Here is a 21,291-nt window from a genome sequence, read left to right on the forward strand (position 1 = left end):
ATTATTCTGAAATCAAATATGATAGAGCTATTGGTAAGGGTCAACATCAGTTTATTGTTTATCTATACTTATTTTCCAATCAAGTTTTTAGATTCTAAACAACTTTATGGATGATTTGTCAACAAATTCTGAGAATACATAAAACTGCCTCATTTTAGTCACAATGAGTGGCTTGCCTCCAAAGTGTCTTATTTTCAGTATTCATTTCCTGATTTTGATCCCAGAGAATATGAGGAGGCCAGCATCACAGAGGTATGAGTTTCTCCAGTCTATCAGAATCTAACCTCATTTTGCTAGTTTGTTCATGGAACTTTCACATATCTCAAGCAAGAGAAACTGAAGACTAGATATAAATGTGATAAGTGTCTTGAAATATTTAACAGTCAGTGAACATTCATTCCTTGCAAACATATACCATCATCAGAGCTGGATAAGCAACCTGAAGAAAGCAGAGTTGATGTGAAAGAGTGGGGATCTGGTTCAGGATTTGGTGGACAGTGAGAAACCTCAGGCCCATATTTTGAGGATGCAGAGCCTTAAAGTTATACATGTAGAGAGTTGTGCACTTTATTTTTATTTCAATAAATAATATTTTATTCATCAAAAGACAGTATCTGCAAGTTTATCAAAAGTAATCTTAAAACACATTCACACATTTATCAGGTGGTGACAATCAATCAACAGTGAGCATGATGTGACTGTTCTGCTGATTGTGTGAATTATCTATTGCAACTTTAAGATTAGACCTAATGTCTGATATATTATATCTCACATCTTAAAAATAGGTAGGAATGATGCCAGGAATTACAAGTAAGGACTCAACATCCATAAAACCTTGCTTTTTCTCCTTGTCTTGACCTTCTACTAGCAAACACTCTGGAACAGATATGCCTTGCCCTTCCTTGTCCAGCCCACAGATGTCATCACAATAAGACTATGGAGATCCAGCTGATAGGCTGTCTATGCAATATAAATGAGAGAAGGTTTGGGTAAAAGGGGAAGTTGTTTAGTTTGATAACCGGATTTACTATGCTGCAGTCACAACATGCATACATGAACAGTATTGACCCTGACTGGTGTCTTCCTCCCAGGCTTTGTCTAATAGAACCATCAGAATGGGTTGTCAGGATATAGCACCCAGAGATAAACCTAGAAGGCCAGCATAAACACAGCAGTTCACCTAGTGGAGGAGAGCTCTTCTAATAGTTGAACATAGAGCATATATAAAGTTGTGGCAAAGTTGTTTTGAGATCTCTTCTTGCTGGTAGGAATACAATTTGTTTGGCAGATAGCAGAGAAACAGATATCCAGCAAACCCATAGGTGAAATTCTTTAGTCAAGCCTCTCGTTGGTAAATGCCAACATCTCTCTTACTTATATTGATTGGTCTTAAGGCTCACTAAGTCTTACAGCCTGATGTGCTCCTGCACTTGCTGTCTCCTTGATATATCCTTGGCTTGTTTGCAAGTCACTGTGTACTCCATAAAATATTTCATATCATCTTTGAAGCAGTTGTCCTACTGTCAGGAGCTAGAGTAGGTGCAAGTCAATCCATGTACTATATCAGTTTTAGAGGACTCTAGGTATTGATAATAAAGGTGTTCTAGAGCCAACTTGTCTCCCTCAAGCAAAGTCAAGTGTTTTCCATGAAGTTGAATCCATTTGGCAGAAAGTATCACTTGGCTTTAAAATTATTCCAGTGAAGGATCCACATCACTATCATTATCACTATCAAGTTGAAATGTCAATGTCTGACATCTCCTGGTTCTCATAGAGGGCAATCAGATCAAGATGGTTGATGATGTCAGATACTTTCTTTGTGAGAAATTTGTGTATTTTAGAATAGAGGGTGACTGATTCTTCATCTGCATCTTCTGAGAGCAGTGGAAAGTTGTCAAGTCTTGTAAGAGCATCCTCAATGACAGTCTAGAAGCTCTTGGAGTAAAAGTCCAGTCTTTGCATTGTATGCTTTCAGAATTGTTCTAGCAGTATGTGATGTGGAAGGATGTAAGCTGTGGTATCAGTCATGTGATTTCATTTTGACTGATCTTCTGCATTGGTTGATCACTACAGAGGCTTATAGACCATACAATAGAATAAAGGTTTGCCATCCTTATTGCTATGTCTGTTGTAGAGCCTTCTGCAGTGATATTTCTGAGTTTTCTCTGCATACACTCTCATTGATAGATATCTTTCTAAAAATTTTCTGTGAAGCAGGTGGAATTATTTCCTCTCTTTGGTTGTGAATACCTTCCTCTACCTCTCTCTTATAAACTCAAAGATGCCATTGTCAATGTGTTATATAGAGAAAGACTACAAATCAATGAAAACCATGTTGCTGGCAAGCAAGGACTTGTCCTGACAGACTCAAGCACCCTTGTTCTGAGAGTTCTGGCTGGCTCCTTGCAATATGGCTGATTGCATGACCAATTGCATGACTGTGTTTCCACCTGACCATGAAATGCTGTCAAGATATGCTCTTTTTTATATTATGTATATAGCTCACACACAATATAGCTTGCTCCAATGGTTGACTATTTTCAGGCCTATCCCTACAGTGTTGTTGAATAAAGAAAATAATAAATATGAGCATATAATGTCAGTTTCAGATAAAAATAAAGAGTTCATATGCTTTTAAGCTATTGTACTCAGATGAACAATAATATTGTGACACATTATCTACTCTGTTCTCCTCCAGATCTAACCCTTCATCTGTCTCATCTTGTGAGGCCATGGGGGTGAGGAGAAAGTAGCTAAGGTGCTCTTCTGTGGGGGTGGATATTCTGGTCTAATGAGTGTCAACAAGCATTCAATTATTTGAAACATACCATTCTTCTTACCTTCCTGATGCTCATCAGTAGAGAAAACCAAGGGTACAGCAGATTTGTCCAGGTACCAGACCCTTACCCACAGGGTCCAGGTTTGGGCTCAGATAATTTGACCTGCTCCTACCCATTCAACCTGCTGGTACCCTTATGCAATTTCCTGAAATTTTAGACATCAGGCCAAAGAAAACTGTACAGTTTCAACATGAAATTCATTTTTCACAAGTAGCACACACAAATATCTCAAAAAAGACTACTCTTTCCCACTGAAAATATGTTCGACATCACTGAATCTTCCAGTCTTGACAAGTGACAGCATGTCTGAACCAAACAGAGCAAGGAAAGTGAAGCTCAGGCAACTGAGGCCACTCCATCACTGATCAAAAAAACAAAATCACAGAAGAAGAATGCAGGGTGATAGCATGTGACCAAGGCTGCACCTTCTACTATTTCTCCAACTATGAATCCTGCAGACTTGGCCCCAGCACCAGCTACCAAAAGAGGTTATACAACCATGATGACAGAGGAAGAAGATGATGCTCACACTCTTGCCAAAGGTATTGATTACTAAAGACCATGATGGAAACATTACAGAGTTACAATGCATTGGTGGGCCTACAATTGTAATCTGTCCTAGGAACAATGTGGTTGGTCACACTGTGCATCAAGATTCAACACCACTGGATCATCTCTCAGGTTCTCAGATGGCAGATGGTAATGGCAGTCAGGTCAATAATGAGGATCTTCTGGAACTCATAGATGTGTCTGCAGACTCTGACGATGAGGATGAAGAGCAAGTTGATGACAAAGACATGGAGGAGATCTCAGATGAAGTCAAGCTTTGTATATTTTACATTCTACAATAATGCACAGATTACTCACTGCAACACGAGCCTTTTCTGCTTTGCTTATTGCTGCATTATCCTTTCCCTTTGCAACATCAAGTTGTTTTAACATCGACTTTGCAACAAGATTCATGATATGTGCAAAGCATCATGTATGGTTTGCTTCACCAGGGAAGCATTCAATAATATCAGCAATGGCATCAATCATTGTGTCATTGTTGCTCACATTGTCACATGTCATAGAGAGTAACTGTTCAAGCCATTGTGAGTGTGCTTCAGCCTCTAGACTCAATGTGAGGGCTGACCTTATCTGTTAGCTTGAAATCTTCTAAGATTCTGAAGAACTCATCAGTGAGATTCTGCCTGGTATGATTCTATTATGCAGTTAAAAGATAAGTGATGGTCAGACTGAAGTGGTACATACCTTTGCAACCTCAATGATGTCTGATAGAAGACTGACAGGTTTCCCATTCTCTTCAAAGTGTACAGTAACCATGATATATGGGTGGTGATTTAGTGAAGTCCAAGCATCCATAGCGAAGTGCAAGTCACCATTATAGCTCTGGTATGGCTTTATTAATGTATTTATTGAGCTATCAATAAGAAACAAACCTGCAGCATATTGGAAATATGCTGACATATATGCTCAAAGACAGTCTTAACATCACAAGCAACTGTGTTAGGACTGAAGATATAGCAGCTTAGCTGACCCATCTTCATCAAACAATTGTATCCATAATCCTTCATAATAGTGAATGGCCTTGAACTTTCAGAAATCCAACATATGTGTTCAGCACTAATAAAATTATTAGTCTGTTTACTATATGTTTAGATCAGCATGACATACCATGCCTCACTCTTCATGTGTTGGCAATTTGAGTATGTGACACGACCCTTGCCCTGATGTGCAAAATGAGCAGTAATAGACCTATTCTGCTTATCTGATCTGATGCCCTTCAGTAATGACTATGCCATCCTAACATTACTAGCCTCATCAACCTTCTTAACAATGTTCTCCCCTCAGCATTTTCAAGCATGCTTTCTTAAGTTGCTTGTGGACTGTGCATCTTTTGTGTCAAGATAGTGGGCAATACGATGGCCACAACTACTGATTTATACTCTTCCAGCTTTATAAACTCTCTTTTAAAATAATCAACTCCTTAACCATACTTCTTTCTGCATAGTATGTGATTCTTGATAAGCTAAAGTTGAAGCAAAGAATGCTATCACATGACATGGCAACTCGCTGGAGTTCGACATATGACATGTTGGCAATGGCTTTGGAGTATAAGAAAGCTGTGAAGCAGATAACAAGTGATGATGAAGAGATTGGAGATCGAGTGGTACCAGAATTCAGGCTGTCATTGAAGGAGTGGAAGATGCTCCCCCCCTCCCAATTGCCAGTAACATTCTAACTGGTACCATCAGATTCTCAAAGATGCTACTCTTTTCTTTTCTCACTCCATGCCCAGCCTTGTGACTGTGATCCCAGCTATGGATCACATTGACTCTGTCTTTACAACTCAATCAATCCTCTTTATGATCCTGTGATATGAGCTAGCATTGGAATGGCAAAGAAAACATTAAACTGATATTACAATGTCACAGATTATTCAGAGGTGTATCACATAGTCATGGGTATGTCTTTGTTATCTTCAGCATGGCTCTGTTTCATTGTTCCATCAAGTTCTTTATCCCTACAATAAACTGGCATATTTTCACAAGGTTGGATGGACCCCCAACTGGATCAACACAGCACATGAGATCATTCAAGCTGAATATGAGTGCAAGTACAAAATTCAGGTGATTCTAGAGAAGCATGACCAAAATGAAGTCAATGAGGCAGCTCCTTTGGTATCAGTGCATTATTGAATGGTAGTTTAAAGAATACTCTGACACAAGCTAAAACAATATCTTTGATGCTCTTCCAATGTTAACAGTGACCATGTCTACTCAAGATGAGCTTGAATGCTATCTCTCCACAGATTCAGAGGCTGTGGAAGATGCTTTAGCATGGTGGAACAAACACTGTGCAATGTATTCTCATCTGTCATGTATGGGGTTGGATTATCTATTAATTCCAGGTTCATCTATCCATCTAAATATTTCTCCTGGCTCATATTCCTGCTTTTAGCAATATCAGTGGATGTAGAGCATGTCTTTAGTCATGGTCGAATTCTCCTTTTGCATATCCACAATTGTCTCAACATGCAAAGTACCTCAGCTCTTCTTTGCCTTGGACAATGGAACCTTCATGGTTACATCCACAATGATGACATTCTTACAGCAGTCTCTCTTCCTGAGGTCTCCGAAGATGAGGGCAAAGATGGAGATTTCCTAATGCTGGACAGCTGGAACATCATTGAATCTGATACAGAGAGTATATAATCTTGTTAGCTAGTAGGTTGAACTGCTATTCAATTTAGGTATACCCAATCTGCCAATACCTGGATGAAACCTATATCCATGAAAAGGGTAAGGGTAAGACTGGGTAAGAGTGCGAGTCTCCTCTTTAGCACTCATAGGTGACCCGTGGTGATCTCTAACATGTTCAGCAGATGATCAAGATTGAGCAACCACATTTATAACCCTAACTCATAGCTCCCTAAAGATATTCCTCTCTAGACCCAAAAATTTGAGAGAAAGAATATATATAGAGTGACTTGGGCATTCTTTTTCACTTTTTATTCTAGGATTGTTTAAATTAGGTTCTTTTTTTTAGGACATAGACTGTGACTGACAATTTGCCTCTTAGTTTTTTCTCACCATTCTTTATAATGTCAAGCTGGATATGTATCTTTGAGTGCTCCAAGAGATTTGACAGTCAAGATGCTCAAGAGTGCCACCTTGGTGTATACAATGAGGATGAAAAAATTTATTACAGTGTTTCTGGTGAGTTGTCCTGTGCAGTTGTGTGGGAGTTTATTCTGACATTTATAGTAGAGTAAATGTTCACTATTGTTTTGATGTCCAAGGGATATATTTATCCCAACCTGGCATGCTTGTTCCTTGGATATGGTGTGGCTCTCAATGAGCATCTTTTCACATGTCTGATGAGTTATATATGTTTACTTTGACAAATAGTCCTAATATTTGACATGGTGGGAAATAAAACAATATATGTCAAAAAAGTGCCAAACTCACATCTCTGAAACAGATGAGAGCAACATTTCTGAATCAGCTCAAAAAAAGCTGAAAACTATATGAACCTCATTGCTAGACAATTTTGATGACTTTGATGTTATTGACACACCCATGCTAAGTTTTCCCTCATCCCAGATGTGTACAGTTTTATCCTCCTCATCTCCTCTCCCCATAAATGCAAAGAAACACAGCTTGACTTTTCTCCACCATTCTCTCATTCAGCCTGCTGAAGATAATACCTGCAGCAATAACCATGTTCTCTATTCAACTTTCCTGCCTCCAATCCTCACTACAAGCAGTGTCACAGGCTCTAGTCCCTCTGGCCCACCTTGCTTATTCTATGTGGTATCCTGCCTGCAAAGGAGAGGCTTCAAACTGCTTTCAGAGGCAGTGAGTTTGAGCAATTTTGAAAGGGTATGTCATTTTGGACAGTGTGCTGCTTCAGTTGCAGCACTCCACACTGGATGACCTTTGCCCATGGGCAGAATATGAGCAAAAATTGCCAGCAAGAGGAGTGGCTAGGTGAGTGGCTTCATGAAGTGGCTTACCCAGCTGACTGATACAAGGCAATGTATAGCAGTTAGCAGGTCCTTCTTGTACAGTGCAACATTCTTGTATTTCTGCTTTACATGGTCTGCTCTAGTTGACACATTCTCCAGTTGGGGTAGAATGCCTAACATAGTCTGGATATTTCCAAGTTTTGCCAGCTGGAATTGATGACCCATCTTCTGCTGGTCATCAGAGAGAAGAAAAGGAGTTTGTAGGTTTGGATCCTGGAGCATTGTGGTAAGTGTACAATACTAGCACATATGTGAGATCTTTTTTAGTATTCTTAAAGACAAGCAGCTTGCCTTGACACAATTATCACATAACACTCCTCCTAGTGCTGTGCAACAGTATGTGATCCCATCTAGTGGCCTGTGTAACCTGATACAGTGGCACTGATGTGGCTTCACAAGATACAAGCATAGTTCAGTAATTCTGTAATGAGTTTGGTCTGCCTCAATGTTGTTGTAGAATTGGTCCTTCTCAGTCATGGGTTTCAGAATATTACCCTCAATCATGGGGTAGTTAATGGTATGATCTTCATGCTGCTGATGATTGAACTGGTGCTTGTTCACCCAGGGAAGTTCATTCCAAAAGATCATCAAATATAAAATCCTGCCATCTTGTCTGCTTTGCCCTGTCTCCTGTGTGACACCAACAATATGTGTCACATTATAGTGGACTGTGACATGGATGTTGGGCATGTCTATGCTTTCCCCAAGACACTGTGTTCCCACTATCCAACAGTTACTGGGTTCTTCACTCACTTTCCAAGCTTCAATTTGATGCCTTTTTTCTGTCACATTCTTCTCTGGATTTTTGTTGATCTTGGAGATGTAGAAATCACAGGATAGGTGCTTTGCCAGCTGTTGAGCATCAGCAATTGTGTGAGTGTAAATTATTCCATGGTCTTTGGGTCCCAGCTTGATGTGATTAATATACTCTACAAGTTTAACATTCATGTCTTTCTTAGGTGGAACTTGATAGACTAAGAGATGTTGGAACATGCAGTGGATCCTCTTATGACTCACAGTATGCATTGATCAATATGCATGGCCTGATACAGGAGAGGGATAGATTGTGAAAGCATGATTGCTGACAGGAAGGTGAAAGGCTTGCCTAGCTCTGTCAGTCTGTAGAACAGTTTGAAACTTTGTCAGTAGCATGATGAGAGGTAGATGTGCTGAGAAGAAGGCTAAACTTTTCTCACTTCCTGTTGGCAAAATGGCAAGTACATGGTCCAGAGTAGTGGTCATCTGAACCAGTTCTGCCTATTGCAGTGATCAGAACCTTCAACTGTCTGGGGGTAAGAGAGATTTTATGTCCTGAAAAAGATTGGAGTGGACTTGGATGGGTGGTTGAGATTCATGATGTGTCTGAATGGAGGTGTGCTCTGCATGTTCACAGTGAGAGGTTAGATGGGTATGTATGTATGCTATAGCCCCAGCCATCAGTCATTGACCTATTTCAATGACACATTATTTGATCTTGGCCAAACCTACTTAAAAAGTTTCAGTGTCATCTGAACCAACAATGAAATTTAATGAACAGGGACTAGTTTCTGGGGACCCAAAACCAATGATTTTGGGACTGATTTTGCTGTATTCGAAATCTAGTATTTAACACAAATGATTTTGGGAAGACTATAACTCAGCTACGGCATGTCAGCGGCTCAGCAGATGCATGGCTGTGGTAAAGATTTAGCACAATGCCAATTGGGCAAACCTAATGCTTTGCTGCATCGTGCCTGGTACTCACGTATGCACCAGCAACCAAATCACCATCATCACTTGAACCGCATCGAACTCAATGTCTTTCTGCATGCACTTGAAGTATCCTACTCTGAGACTGCAGGAACCTCACTACCAACCAAGCTAGGCTAAGCAAATGAGTTCACTGTTTCAAGAAAATTATTCTGAACAACTCCCTCGAAGTCACTTTCTACAACATAGCAGGTATACTCAGACAGTGTTAGTGACTTACGAGTTCATAAATAATGCCTAGTATGCCATAACAACAGAAGCCAGCAATATTCTCAGTCATTTGTGTGCTCATCAGCTAATCAGAGGTTGTCATGTGTGCGACCACATTCATGGGCACACGAGCGAATGATCTCTTTCAGATTCAACAACATTACATGCAGCATTCGCTTGAATAGGTGAAGGAAGCAGTCAATGGCAGGTAGTGGTGGCGAGACAAAAAGTTCAAGTGACGTTCATTTTGTATCAAAAAAGTAATCATATGAGGGTATGTGTAAGTGGAAGGATATATATATAATAATGAGGCAAGTACGCAATATTTGACTGAGACAGCTTAAGTGTAGCTATTGCAAAGAGTCAGTGCTCTGAAGAAGTCTAGCATGAAGATAATACACACAAGATGCCTATGAAACGATGTTCAGGCATATTGATGACAGCAGGTGCAGTCACAGGAACAAACTCGGCTTCTCCTGGCATGGATGAGTAGTACAAAGAGCCAATGTGGGCTCCATGGTTAAAGAACCTAACGACATTGCAGTGATCACCATCGCTGATTAAGTTCCTAAGAGGAAGTTAGCAGATATGCATACCAGTTGGAACAAGAACTCACCACACGATGCAGTAGAGGTGAGGACGGCCTTCAACACTGTTGCGTATAGTGTTGATGATGTAGTTCAAAGCACCAAATAGATCCTGCACTTCATCCACGAAGTACATGTTGAAAGGAATCCACATCGTCTCCATTGTGTATACTCTGATTAACATCTTGATAGACATTGAGCTCTTCTACACCAAAGTTGCTGTCTGTCTCTCACCTTGTTGCCTTAGCCTGTGCTTGATACTTGAAGAGTGAGGGCAAGAGTAAGAGTAGTGGTTGTCAAAGTTGAGCCAGGTTTCACAGTGAGAGAGAGGCTGAGCTGATGGTCAGAGAACAGAGAGAAGGACCAGTGAGAGTCAGTGAGCTCTGATCATTGCAAAGACAAATAAACTTATGCTAAATGCTTAGCCACATGATGTTGTGATCACGTGCTGGCCAAGGCAACTTGAAAGTTTCAATGCATCATATTATTGAAGAGAGGAAGTGGAATAACTCATATCTAGAATATGCGTGACCATCAGAGAGGTCAGTGATGGCTCGAACAGATGCGTGAGGATCCCAGAGCGAATTATTGAAGGAAGATGGGTGACCAAGGCATGGGGGGTGGTTTAGATGGGTGTTGCTGCTATGGAATATCTGGCCTGACTCTCATTGAAGACGGCACCGACAGAGAAATAATACGCTGCACTGAGCAATATGTCAATGTGAATTTTGGAGGTAAAAAAATCAACAGTAAGATCAAAATGTTTTACACATGAAAATAGGCTAAAGGGCTGGATTTCAGGACAGAGGTCGAAACTGTGGACTAGTTAATTATACAGCCTAGTCTGCTAGATTTCCGTTTGAAAGGTGTGAGTTGACAGTTAATTGTGATACATCAGAAGTGTCAGTTTACATCCAGCCCATATACAGTAATTCCATCAGGATGACAAAGTGGCTTAGTAAGCTTCCCAATCTGTGTCAATGATGGCATCATTAGAAAAGAGGGTAATCCGGGGAATTGAACCCAGGACCTCAAAAATAAATCCAATAACATCCCATGACTTTCTCAAGCAAACATGCTAACCACTACACCATACTGGCATTATATATATATCTTTTCATCTCTATATATACCCTCCCTCTCTTAACATTTATGACCTCATATTGATGCCCTCCCTTTGCTCCGCTCTGGTGCGCTCTTTTGCCTTTTTAGGCTCCCCAAATCAGCCCATCAATTTTGGCTGGATCCAGTGGCAGTGCCGCATTTTTAATACCCAAAATAGGGGCTATTTTCCGGTCAAAATAGCTATTGGGCTATTCTCAGGCTACTGGCTGGGCCAGGGGATAGCACTATAATCTGTATAGACATAAACAACATAAAATAGAGCCCTCTAATGATGCATAGGAGCCCTGGATAGTGGGATAAAAGGGTGATATAATGAAAATCGCATAAATATTCGCTTTTGGGGGCTGCTGCATGCATTGGATCGGCTGGAGGACTTCACCAATCAATTCCCTGACCTTGAAAACACCCAAACGACCCCTCCACAGTACTTTTGGCACACTTTATTCCTGGAGATAAACGAAAATATTCGCTTTTTCAGGGTGCAGCATGCTCCAGATTGCTTTTAAAACATTACCAGTCGATTCCTATGCTATAAAAACCTTAGAATACATCCTCCTTCGTAATATAGGTCCAGTATAATACAGTATAAAAGGGGGTATTAGGGGGCATACATCGCTTATTTTGTTTTTCGCACTTCGGATGGCCTGGGGAGCATCACCAATGGATTCCCTGATATTAAAAACCCCAAAACGACTCCAACCTTCATTTATAGGGTCTCAAAAACGACAGAAATAATGATATTACAGTTTAGGAGGAGCACATGTAATAAATCCTATTTCTGGGCTTCGGACCACTTCGGAGTTTTGTCTATTGTGTTTATTGACCTGAATAACACTCAAATGACCCCACAGGACAAAGGAAACCATCAGAAATACGTGATAAAAAGAGTAATAGGGGGATGGAGGAAGACATACCTTATATTTCGCATTTCTAATAGTTAGGGAGGGTATTCTTGTTATATAACAGACTGTATATATTGTACAATGGTGTGTACGAAGCCCCATGGATATCCGAAATGTATTGAATGAGATATGAGCAGATCATTCTGTAAAACAGGAGGAGCACATCCCATATTTTGATGTTCTGCTCATTCTATGGCCTGGGGACTATCAGAATCGGATTCCTTGACCCAAAAAACAGTAGGGCCACCTATCATCCATAGGAGCCATTTTACCCAGATAACACATACAGCCATATGTAGCTAGAGGACAATATAAGTAACAAATGAGAGAACATCTTGTACTTCGGAGTTTGAACATCTGAATACCATGGATGATAGGTGGCCCTACTGTTTTTTGGGTCAAGGAATCCGATTCTGATAGTCCCCAGGCCATAGAATGAGCAGAACATCAAAATATGGGATGTGCTCCTCCTGTTTTACAGAATGATCTGCTCATATCTCATTCAATACATTTCGGATATCCATGGGGCTTCGTACACACCATTGTACAATATATACAGTCTGTTATATAACAAGAATACCCTCCCTAACTATTAGAAATGCGAAATATAAGGTATGTCTTCTCCATCCCCCTATTACTCTTTTTATCACGTATTTCTGATGGTTTCCTTTGTCCTGTGGGGTCATTTGAGTGTTATTCAGGTCAATAAACACAATAGACAAAACTCCGAAGTGGTCCGAAGCCCAGAAATAGGATTTATTACATGTGCTCCTCCTAAACTGTAATATCATTATTTCTGTCGTTTTTGAGACCCTATAAATGAAGGTTGGAGTCGTTTTGGGGTTTTTAATATCAGGGAATCCATTGGTGATGCTCCCCAAGCCATCCGAAGTGCGAAAAACAAAATAAGCGATGTATGCCCCCTAATACCCCCTTTTATACTGTATTATACTGGACCTATATTACGAAGGAGGATGTATTCTAAGGTTTTTATAGCATAGGAATCGACTGGTAATGTTTTAAAAGCAATCTGGAGCATGCTGCACCCTGAAAAGCGAATATTTTCGTTTATCTCCAGGAATAAAGTGTGCCAAAAGTACTGTGGAGGGGTCGTTTGGGTGTTTTCAAGGTCAGGGAATTGATTGGTGAAGTCCTCCAGCCGATCCAATGCATGCAGCAGCCCCCAAAAGCGAATATTTATGCGATTTTCATTATATCACCCTTTTATCCCACTATCCAGGGCTCCTATGCATCATTAGAGGGCTCTATTTTATGTTGTTTATGTCTATACAGATTATAGTGCTATCCCCTGGCCCAGCCAGTAGCCTGAGAATAGCCCAATAGCTATTTTGACCGGAAAATAGCCCCTATTTTGGGTATTAAAAATGCGGCACTGCCACTGGATCCAGCCAAAATTGATGGGCTGATTTGGGGAGCCTAAAAAGGCAAAAGAGCGCACCAGAGCGGAGCAAAGGGAGGGCATCAATATGAGGTCATAAATGTTAAGAGAGGGAGGGTATATATAGAGATGAAAAGATATATATATAATGCCAGTATGGTGTAGTGGTTAGCATGTTGCTTGAGAAAGTCATGGGATGTTATTGGATTTATTTTTGAGGTCCTGGGTTCAATTCCCCGGATTACCCTCTTTTCTAATGATGCCATCATTGACACAGATTGGGAAGCTTACTAAGCCACTTTGTCATCCTGATGGAATTACTGTATATGGGCTGGATGTAAACTGACACTTCTGATGTATCACAATTAACTGTCAACTAACAGTGTTTGATGTATCAAAGTAGCAGCTACAGGTGAATTATATAGCTACAAATAAATGTGATTTATCTCGAGAGCAGTGTAAAGACATTGACCACCTGAATATAGTATCATTATTAAAGCTAAAATGGCATCAACAAAAGCTAAGAGGCAATGACATGAGACATACCTTCAATAAATTCAGAATTACAGCATGCTCATGTAAAAACTCGAACCAAGCAACATGAGAAACTACCAAAGACAGACTGACTTTGTCAAAGGGGTCATCGCTCATCCTGAAAGAATAAATGTGGGCAGGAAATGATGGATATCGATGGAAGGGGTCATATTTCGAAGGAGGGAGAGGAGCTTGGCATCTAATATGAAAATGAACTTAATCACCTTCAGTGGTGATCTTTTGAATGCTTCTGGCTATGGCAGTTGTAGACTTAACAGTAAGGTAATAGAGAACGAGACTATTCCTGACATGAGTGCATTCATGGGAGAAATTGTAGCGGTCAAAGAAGTAGTGGGCATGATTTGACTGTTGGGACATGGGTGGCTCCACATTCAAATTATGCGGAGAAGTATCTGTCGAGAAAGCCCAGTTGAACAGAGTCTTGAACTCCATGATGACGTCCAGGCAGTCAGGCAAATTGAGCCACCATTGAAGGTTTGCACCTTTCATGAATGACTGTAAAACCATAGCCTCCAGTGCTCCTACAATCAAGATTAATTAACTAATGACAATAACTACAATAAGGTCATGGGCTCACTGCTAACATGGTCGTTGGTGTTGATTTTTTGCAACATACCGATCAATCGCTCAAAAGGGAAGGTCCACCATGAATATACTGGTTCAAAAAGGAGTAGGAAGTCATATAGGTGGAATGAGGCATGGATGTTCGGCTTGCTGTTTTGAGCTTTTGTATGTGGATGTATTTCAAAAAGTCTGTCAGCCCACTTCTTCATGAATTCGCAGTACAGGATTGCGTGGTGAACAGTCATTGTATATTTGCACATAATGATAATGGCCTGAAAGAGCACCATGGTGTGATCTAACACTTGCAACAAATAGAAACCTGCATCTGGCTCTTGACCATTATCATCCCTCCAGAGTGTTACCAAAGCCAAAGGAAGAAAAACGGTGCTAAATGTTCACCATTCATCCGCTTTGATTGTACCAGCACTGTCTTCACTGTATTTTGCCAGAACAGAGTTTATTCAAGAAGGTGTCACTGTTTCTTTGATGACGCATTGGATGTATGCCAGAGTGTTGAGATCGACAGGTCTCAGGCGAGGATTACTTGTTTCAACTTCGTCTCATTGAAGATGCTGATGTAAGAGCATCGTCAGTAATGCTCCAAAAGCTACATATGTACTACATACCCACTGGATCAGGCGGTCCACAAAATCCGCTTTGTCTATAGCAATTTCAGCTACATCTGCAGCCGTGTGATCAACTATTTCTCTGTAGCCGACCATTGCACAAACGAACATGAGAGAGGCCCAACTTTTTCCTAATAGTCTTTTCCTGAGAGTATCTACCATAATTGACCCATCCCCAGCTAACAGTAGTTCTAAAATATGATGGATGTCACTGATATCTTTCTCTTGGTCTTCGCTCAAGTCATTGATGGGCTCCAGTAAGACTCTGTGATCGTATGGGACCCATTTGTAGAGAAATGCAGGAGACGGCTTGCACAGCTTCTTCGCAGCATCCTTATCAATTGCCAGAACATAGTGGCAATGATAGTGAACTAAACCCTCCAGGATGCAATGCATAGAGTCAATGACCAGCATCCAGGTTGGATCCCAATAGGGAAGCCTCCAGAACTCAGACCAATGAACACCATATTTTTTGAAGATAGTCTCCCTAGCTTTGCAGGTCGTAGCATCACGCCAAGCCTCTGTCTGCTTCCGCATCTCAGCTACATCTCTTCTTTTCCATTCATGGAAGCAGGTACGATATGACTGCATGTCCTGTTGACAAACGGTACACCAGGAAGTCTTGTGAGCCCCATTTCCAGAAACTCGGCACATGGCAGGAAGGTCATTGATGGAGAGGACCACAGCATACTCAGTAAGTCGGCCTTGTGGACAAGACACTGTCCTTGATATGTAAAGGCCCCGATGCCAAGCTTCCACACATATGTCCATAAGAGGAGCCATCAAGCGAGGTATTTGCTCATAGTTGGGCTCCTTCAGTCCAGGTGTAATGCCAGCTATGAAGATATTCTTGGGTTTATATTGAATGCTTTCTGGGATGTTCAGATTAGCCATGGAAATCAAACCAATCAAGTCGTGATTGCCACGTTTGCATATGCTGTTTGGGTTGTAAAAATCGACTTGCATAGCATAGGCGATGCGGACCTTTTCACCTCTATCAATGAACAACTTTCCTGGTACAGGCCCTTGGAATGTTTTCATAAATTCTCCATCAAAGATGTTGATCATTGTGCGATCTACAGGATCATCAAGGTGAGCCATGGCATTATTACAGGCTTCGTGGCACAATCTCTCTATCATTGGATCTGCAAGTGACTGGGCGATGAAGTCAGGAAGGGAGGCCATGAGAAAAAATTTTAGTAGCTGAAGAGATCCCTGACATTCTTCCAGTAGCTCTGCATCACAGACTTCGAGATGATTGATGCCAGAAATATGGTTGGTACAGCGGGAGGGATAAATGGGCATGCAGAGGGTCTGATTATGTTTGGATTCATAGCAGAAGTTGCAGGATGGACAGACAGCATAGACTGTAGTTTTTCCGTCCATGTTTAATGTCTTTAAAGCAGAATAAAGGCTGGTTGGGAGGTTTTTAAGGACATTTTCCTGCAAAGGATTGAACTCTTCTTCTATTGATGGTGCCGGCCCAGTCAGCATGGAAAGTCATGAAATGAGTCCAGCGACTCCAAGAATGAAGTTGCAGCCCCCTTTTGAGATTTGCATGACAATATTGCATACGACCCCCAGAAGAATCATGAGCTGTGCTATGAGGTTAAGATTGTCTATTCCATCATCATATATATGTCCTAGAATGGTAACATGAGTATAGAATCAAAGATACAACTCCTAGAGAGACTAACCAGCATCATACATGACCAGACCTGCAGGTGTGGGTAACTGGGTACCAATGACAGTGATTTGCAACTCCATGCTTCGGAGGTGTTCAATAAGTTGGGTTCTAAGAGGAAGCATATCGCTTCTCTCCGCTTTTATGGAGATAACAAAGCTATAAAGGTCTCCAATCAAGTGGGCCTTGTCATCAAGGAGACAGCACATATCATTGACTTCGACTCCATCATCGAAGTCGACATGTTCCATTGACTCCAGCAACCGACCTAGCTCTGTCTCCAGCTTCTCAACCTTTTTCTCAGCCTTGCTCATCTTTTGTATATCTTTTCTGATGACAGCATGTGGATGATCTGGCTTAGTCAGCTTTGAGCATGTGTGAACTGACGGGCAGGGAAGAGCAGACCATTGCCAAGGTATAACTCTTGAATGAGGTGCTTCGGGAGGGCTAGATGGAAGCGTCATACCTCCACTGGAGATGGAAGGAGGTGTAGATGGCACTACGAGTGCTTTCGATAGGAGTCTGTTGATGCTGAGTTAAGCGTCCTCTTGATTAATGGAATTCTTTCCATCTGGATACTGCATTGTTCTGGCTGCACTTAATGCACTAGATGATATCCAGAGTTTACTTGGCCATGATTCATTGGAAGGTCCATCGTCTGTGAGGGTCAACACTGCAAGAAAATCTGAAAGATCTTCATCAGCAGAAGCATCAATTGTATCATCCGCATGTATATCCGCAGTGGTGGAATCTGCTGTGGAATTCAATAGCTATTGTTTTTTTGGAGTTAGTCAAAGATCCATCATCAAGAATGAGACCCACCTCAGTTCATCGTTTAATGTCTAGCTTGTGGGCAAGTTCATCCTGTTTAGATATGGTGTGCCCATCTGGGAAAAGGAGGCAGTGGCAGAGCTTTGAGGCTCTCATCCCCAGCAAGTTGACTCAAGTTATTGACGCAGCAAAGGATAAATTGATGGAGGCCTCATCCTGTTTGAACACAGATACAAGACAACTCGGAAAGATGAATGTGATGGTTTGAATCGTCTTATTTATCAAGACTGAGGGAAAGAAGTACCCATACAGAGAACAAGACACAGTGCATTAGAATGCAGAGCGCAAAAACAAGAGATGTCTTCATTGAGAATAAAATGCGACATGTTAGAACGTGAAGCACTTTGGGGTAGCATTGAAAGTGAGTAGATTATGTAATATGCAACAGCAACTAATAGAAACAGTCCCATGTGTCTGAGATTCAGTTGGAGAAGAGATGCAGCTTGCAGCTTTCATTTTTGAATTTGGTATATACAATACAAGCATATGGATACAAGAAAAGTATAGATACAGGCACAACGTAGAAACATTTATTACAGAACATTTTGTAGATATTCGGCTGTTAATTTTTCATTCACTTGAGCAACCTTATTACACTGTTTCAAAAACTTCAATGAGTGCTTCCACTGTGCAAGTGTCCGAAGATCTGCTTTCCCCAAATGAATGTCATTGAGCCGCTGTTGAAACCATGCCTCACAGTCAGATGACCAATATCCTATGTACAGACCGAAAGTCTCCCATGCTGAAGGCTTGGGCCACCATGATATTATGTTCATCTGGTTACTATCTTGCCCATGTTGTCCTGAAAAAGAATTTAAGACCACAGAATACTGTAATAAGAGATAACCCTACCAGTATCAATTCGGTATACTCCGCAGACTAGGTCAAGCTCATCACTTGTCAACCCATCATCCCAAAACATCATCAAAGGCTGCTTTGAGTCCTGAAAAATGATACCGTCTTCAAAGACATCTTCCGAAGGATCATGATACACTTCTTCATATGGAACCACACCGCGAGCCAGATGGCCAACAATACCACCCATCAAACATGCTGCTCTCCCTCAAGGAGACTGAAGAAAGGCATTATGATGCCACTCGTATGCAATGAAATCAAGATGGTCAGGTACGTAGTTCTTTGGTTGGTAACCAACGATACGAGAATGTATCGGATTTGGTTCTGCCTTGGGTTGGCAGCAGGATCCCGGAATGGCAAAGTTGAAGGCGATGTCCTTATCCAAAAGCTCACATATGATATCGTGAATTGACTGTCCTAATTTGCAACCCCATTGATGGCATAACACTTGCATTGTAGACACAGAACTGCTTAACAGAAGAACTTCTTCTGTCTTGTCAGAATGAATCAAGTAATACTCCTGATCCCTTGTATTCTGCCTTCCACCAGTCAAGAACCTCCACCCTAAACGGTACTTGAAAGAAAGCATCACATCTGCATCTGGCTGTCTCAAGTCATAGCTGTCAGAAGGAATGTCATGGATGCTTTTGGTGGATTGCAAGATGCCGAAGAACTTGCAAATGCGAGGCCTGTAAGCATCTGACATCCCAGTATTCCATCCCAACCTGACAAACTTGCATACTCGGTCCCATGGGGGAGTGCTTGGCAAATCTGGGACTTCACCAATGGGACTATACCCGAATTGACTGTAAACTATGTCATCAACTGCTTCATAAGCATGCAGCGAGACCTCTTCACTACAGTCCTCCACAATGTCTGTGTACATTCTTTGAAGGTCCATCTTTGATGAAAACCGCTCTTCATTGTGATTGGCTTGCTCCTGATCTTTGTCGACTAACAAGATATTGCTTTGCTTCTGATAGAAATCGTTGTCGTCGGAGCCATAACTGTTATAGTCATCATTGTCATCAGGAGAATCTGAGAGAGCAAGTGCTTTGCAGAGATCCCATTCATTACAAAACGAATCATACCGCTGCTGTAAGTGCCCATACAAGGCCCAATAGAACCCATACTTTCCGCGACCAGCCACCCATCAGACAAAGAACCCATCTACTTTCTCCTACCAGAAGACCTTGGCACTTTTACTTTCTTTTCCAGGAACTTGATGCATTCAACCTGAGGAAGTGTGTTCTTCTTGATGGCATCTGCGTTTAGTGCATCTATTTCAGCAGCAGGTCTATCTGTTGTCAACAAAGAAGGCACAGCTGCTTTCGAACGCAGCAAATCAATTGTCTTTTGATCTGGTAAATCTCTTCTTTCCAGTCCCAATGGTAAGGAGAGGGGAGCACTCGTTATACAACCTCAACTGAGGTAGATGGACGTGTAGCAGAAGCTCCGGAAAATGTGGGAAAGTAACCAGAGCAATTCAGACGTTTAAATGTCAATAAAAGCCCTGACTCATGGAAGATCTCGGTCCATAATGGAAGACTGTTCCAGGTCTGCTAGCCATTCAGGGTGAATGTCAGTCATCTGCAAAACATGATCATGCCAGTGAAAGCCCTCTACAGTGACTTCTTGCCATTCCATAAGCACTATCATGAATGACAATGCCACCATGAGTGGAACAAAGGCATCTCTTGAACGCATTATTGCATGTAATTAGGCCTTAGCTGTGCAGCCCTTGGATGATTTTGAGAATGAATGGCCTTTAGAGCGATTGTTTTTTCTTATTTGCAAGAACTTGGCCCAAAGGGTCAAGCCGAAGACTGCCCAAACTCAAGAACTGCTGCTGCCAGTGGCAGGTTCTAGTCATATTAAGGCGGTGCAGAGGACAGACCCACCGGTCTTAGTTCTTGTGTTTTTTTTTGTAGAAAAAACCTTGGCTACATATAATTCATACATGTTAGATACCCCTACATAGCAAACAAATCTACTTCTTGGCTGTCTCCTCGCATGACGTGCACTGTAACATCTCAACCAATTTTAGGCCTGGCATTTACTCAGTGTTATGACAGAGGAATTCCATTGTGATGATCTGGCTTGCATTCTGACCAGATATCTGGTTGCTGTTCATGTAGAAACTCCCTATGGACAATTCTCTCTCCTGAGATTCATTCCACTGACACTATCACATTTACAATGGTCATTCAGAGCAACAGGATGCCACCAAATCAAGCTACTAAAAAGCATGTATGAAGATGACTCCAATAGATAAGAGGCTCCCTATGTAGGTCAAAAACCACACTCATGAGATTGCTGTAGGGCCTATCAGGAGCACATCTGACACAATCTACTACAGAACCAACTGACCATCTTCAATCCTCTGAACAGTTTCATGATGTTCGGGCCAGATTTGGAAGATATTTAATTTCATCTCTTGAACCATCTCTCCAAGGATATCACCCTCTTCAAACTTACTCAACCATTCGGTAACACATCTTTTATAAAGAAGAGGATACTATCTTATCACTGCAATGTGAGGAAAAGGGGCTCAGGGAACCAAGGTGGAAGTTATCCAGCATACAAATATGGAGAACAGTCATCACCTCTTTGTGCCCAATGGAATGTTCACCATTGCTATGACTTATGTCAAGACAGCCTCCATACAGGGCATGGATTCCTTATATGCTGATCGCCATCATTCAATATCTCCTGCCTTGTTGTCCTGCTCATCACCCTCACCTATCCCACAGCAGCCTACATATCAGGCTACATCCTGAAGAAAGAACTCACGAACAATTACAACAGCCATCTTTTCCTCATAGAAGGG

The 21,291-nt window shown here is 41.4% G+C and overlaps 9 protein-coding genes and 2 pseudogenes across 11 annotated transcripts; 3 read left to right on the plus strand and 8 right to left on the minus strand.

Annotated features, from left to right (window-relative positions):
• Window positions 1–4,073: 4,073 nt before the first annotated feature.
• EV420DRAFT_1281602 (uncharacterized protein) lies at window positions 4,074–4,597 on the minus strand (the record flags this gene model as incomplete). Its single annotated transcript, XM_060468269.1, has 3 exons — window positions 4,074–4,232; window positions 4,283–4,466; window positions 4,518–4,597. Coding segments are annotated over 3 exons (423 nt in total), but the record flags the coding sequence as incomplete, so codon positions are not given.
• Window positions 4,598–4,863: 266 nt separating this feature from the next.
• Window positions 4,864–5,085, plus strand: EV420DRAFT_1281601 (uncharacterized protein; the record flags this gene model as incomplete). Its single annotated transcript, XM_060468268.1, has 1 exon — window positions 4,864–5,085. A coding segment is annotated over one exon (222 nt), but the record flags the coding sequence as incomplete, so codon positions are not given.
• A 1,982-nt stretch (window positions 5,086–7,067) lies between these two features.
• On the plus strand, window positions 7,068–7,889 carry EV420DRAFT_1487889 (uncharacterized protein; the record flags this gene model as incomplete). The annotated part of the gene is made up of 5 exons (XM_060470574.1): window positions 7,068–7,204; window positions 7,260–7,336; window positions 7,522–7,600; window positions 7,642–7,710; window positions 7,832–7,889. 5 exons carry the CDS (start codon window positions 7,068–7,070, stop codon window positions 7,887–7,889), a joined length of 420 nt encoding a protein of 139 aa, XP_060322058.1.
• A 1,025-nt stretch (window positions 7,890–8,914) lies between these two features.
• On the minus strand, window positions 8,915–10,116 carry EV420DRAFT_1487890 (uncharacterized protein; the record flags this gene model as incomplete). Its single annotated transcript, XM_060470575.1, has 6 exons — window positions 8,915–8,972; window positions 9,119–9,208; window positions 9,258–9,301; window positions 9,344–9,410; window positions 9,737–9,901; window positions 9,950–10,116. The coding sequence occupies 6 exons, from the start codon at window positions 10,114–10,116 to the stop codon at window positions 8,915–8,917; spliced, it is 591 nt and encodes a 196-aa protein (XP_060322059.1).
• An 806-nt stretch (window positions 10,117–10,922) lies between these two features.
• Window positions 10,923–11,020, minus strand: EV420DRAFT_t309 (annotated as a pseudogene). Its single transcript has one exon. The product of its transcript is annotated as a tRNA-OTHER (tRNA).
• Window positions 11,021–13,496: 2,476 nt separating this feature from the next.
• EV420DRAFT_t308 lies at window positions 13,497–13,593 on the plus strand (annotated as a pseudogene). Its single transcript has one exon. The product of its transcript is annotated as a tRNA-OTHER (tRNA).
• An 862-nt stretch (window positions 13,594–14,455) lies between these two features.
• On the minus strand, window positions 14,456–15,628 carry EV420DRAFT_1623583 (uncharacterized protein; the record flags this gene model as incomplete). The annotated part of the gene is made up of 3 exons (XM_060475951.1): window positions 14,456–14,760; window positions 14,785–14,852; window positions 15,408–15,628. 3 exons carry the CDS (start codon window positions 15,626–15,628, stop codon window positions 14,456–14,458), a joined length of 594 nt encoding a protein of 197 aa, XP_060322060.1.
• Window positions 15,629–15,748: 120 nt separating this feature from the next.
• Window positions 15,749–16,132, minus strand: EV420DRAFT_1281594 (uncharacterized protein; the record flags this gene model as incomplete). The annotated part of the gene is made up of 1 exon (XM_060468267.1): window positions 15,749–16,132. A coding segment is annotated over one exon (384 nt), but the record flags the coding sequence as incomplete, so codon positions are not given.
• A 459-nt stretch (window positions 16,133–16,591) lies between these two features.
• On the minus strand, window positions 16,592–17,089 carry EV420DRAFT_1653018 (uncharacterized protein; the record flags this gene model as incomplete). Its single annotated transcript, XM_060478700.1, has 2 exons — window positions 16,592–16,734; window positions 16,789–17,089. 2 exons carry the CDS (start codon window positions 17,087–17,089, stop codon window positions 16,592–16,594), a joined length of 444 nt encoding a protein of 147 aa, XP_060322062.1.
• A 1,050-nt stretch (window positions 17,090–18,139) lies between these two features.
• On the minus strand, window positions 18,140–18,528 carry EV420DRAFT_1281604 (uncharacterized protein; the record flags this gene model as incomplete). Its single annotated transcript, XM_060468271.1, has 2 exons — window positions 18,140–18,436; window positions 18,487–18,528. The coding sequence occupies 2 exons, from the start codon at window positions 18,526–18,528 to the stop codon at window positions 18,140–18,142; spliced, it is 339 nt and encodes a 112-aa protein (XP_060322063.1).
• A 141-nt stretch (window positions 18,529–18,669) lies between these two features.
• Window positions 18,670–19,615, minus strand: EV420DRAFT_1653019 (uncharacterized protein; the record flags this gene model as incomplete). The annotated part of the gene is made up of 2 exons (XM_060478701.1): window positions 18,670–19,554; window positions 19,595–19,615. The coding sequence occupies 2 exons, from the start codon at window positions 19,613–19,615 to the stop codon at window positions 18,670–18,672; spliced, it is 906 nt and encodes a 301-aa protein (XP_060322064.1).
• Window positions 19,616–21,291: the final 1,676 nt, after the last annotated feature.

Source organism: Desarmillaria tabescens, assembly GCF_030435595.1.
Source record: "Desarmillaria tabescens strain CCBAS 213 chromosome Unknown EV420scaffold_143, whole genome shotgun sequence".
Taxonomy (NCBI): Eukaryota; Fungi; Basidiomycota; class Agaricomycetes; order Agaricales; family Physalacriaceae; genus Desarmillaria; species Desarmillaria tabescens.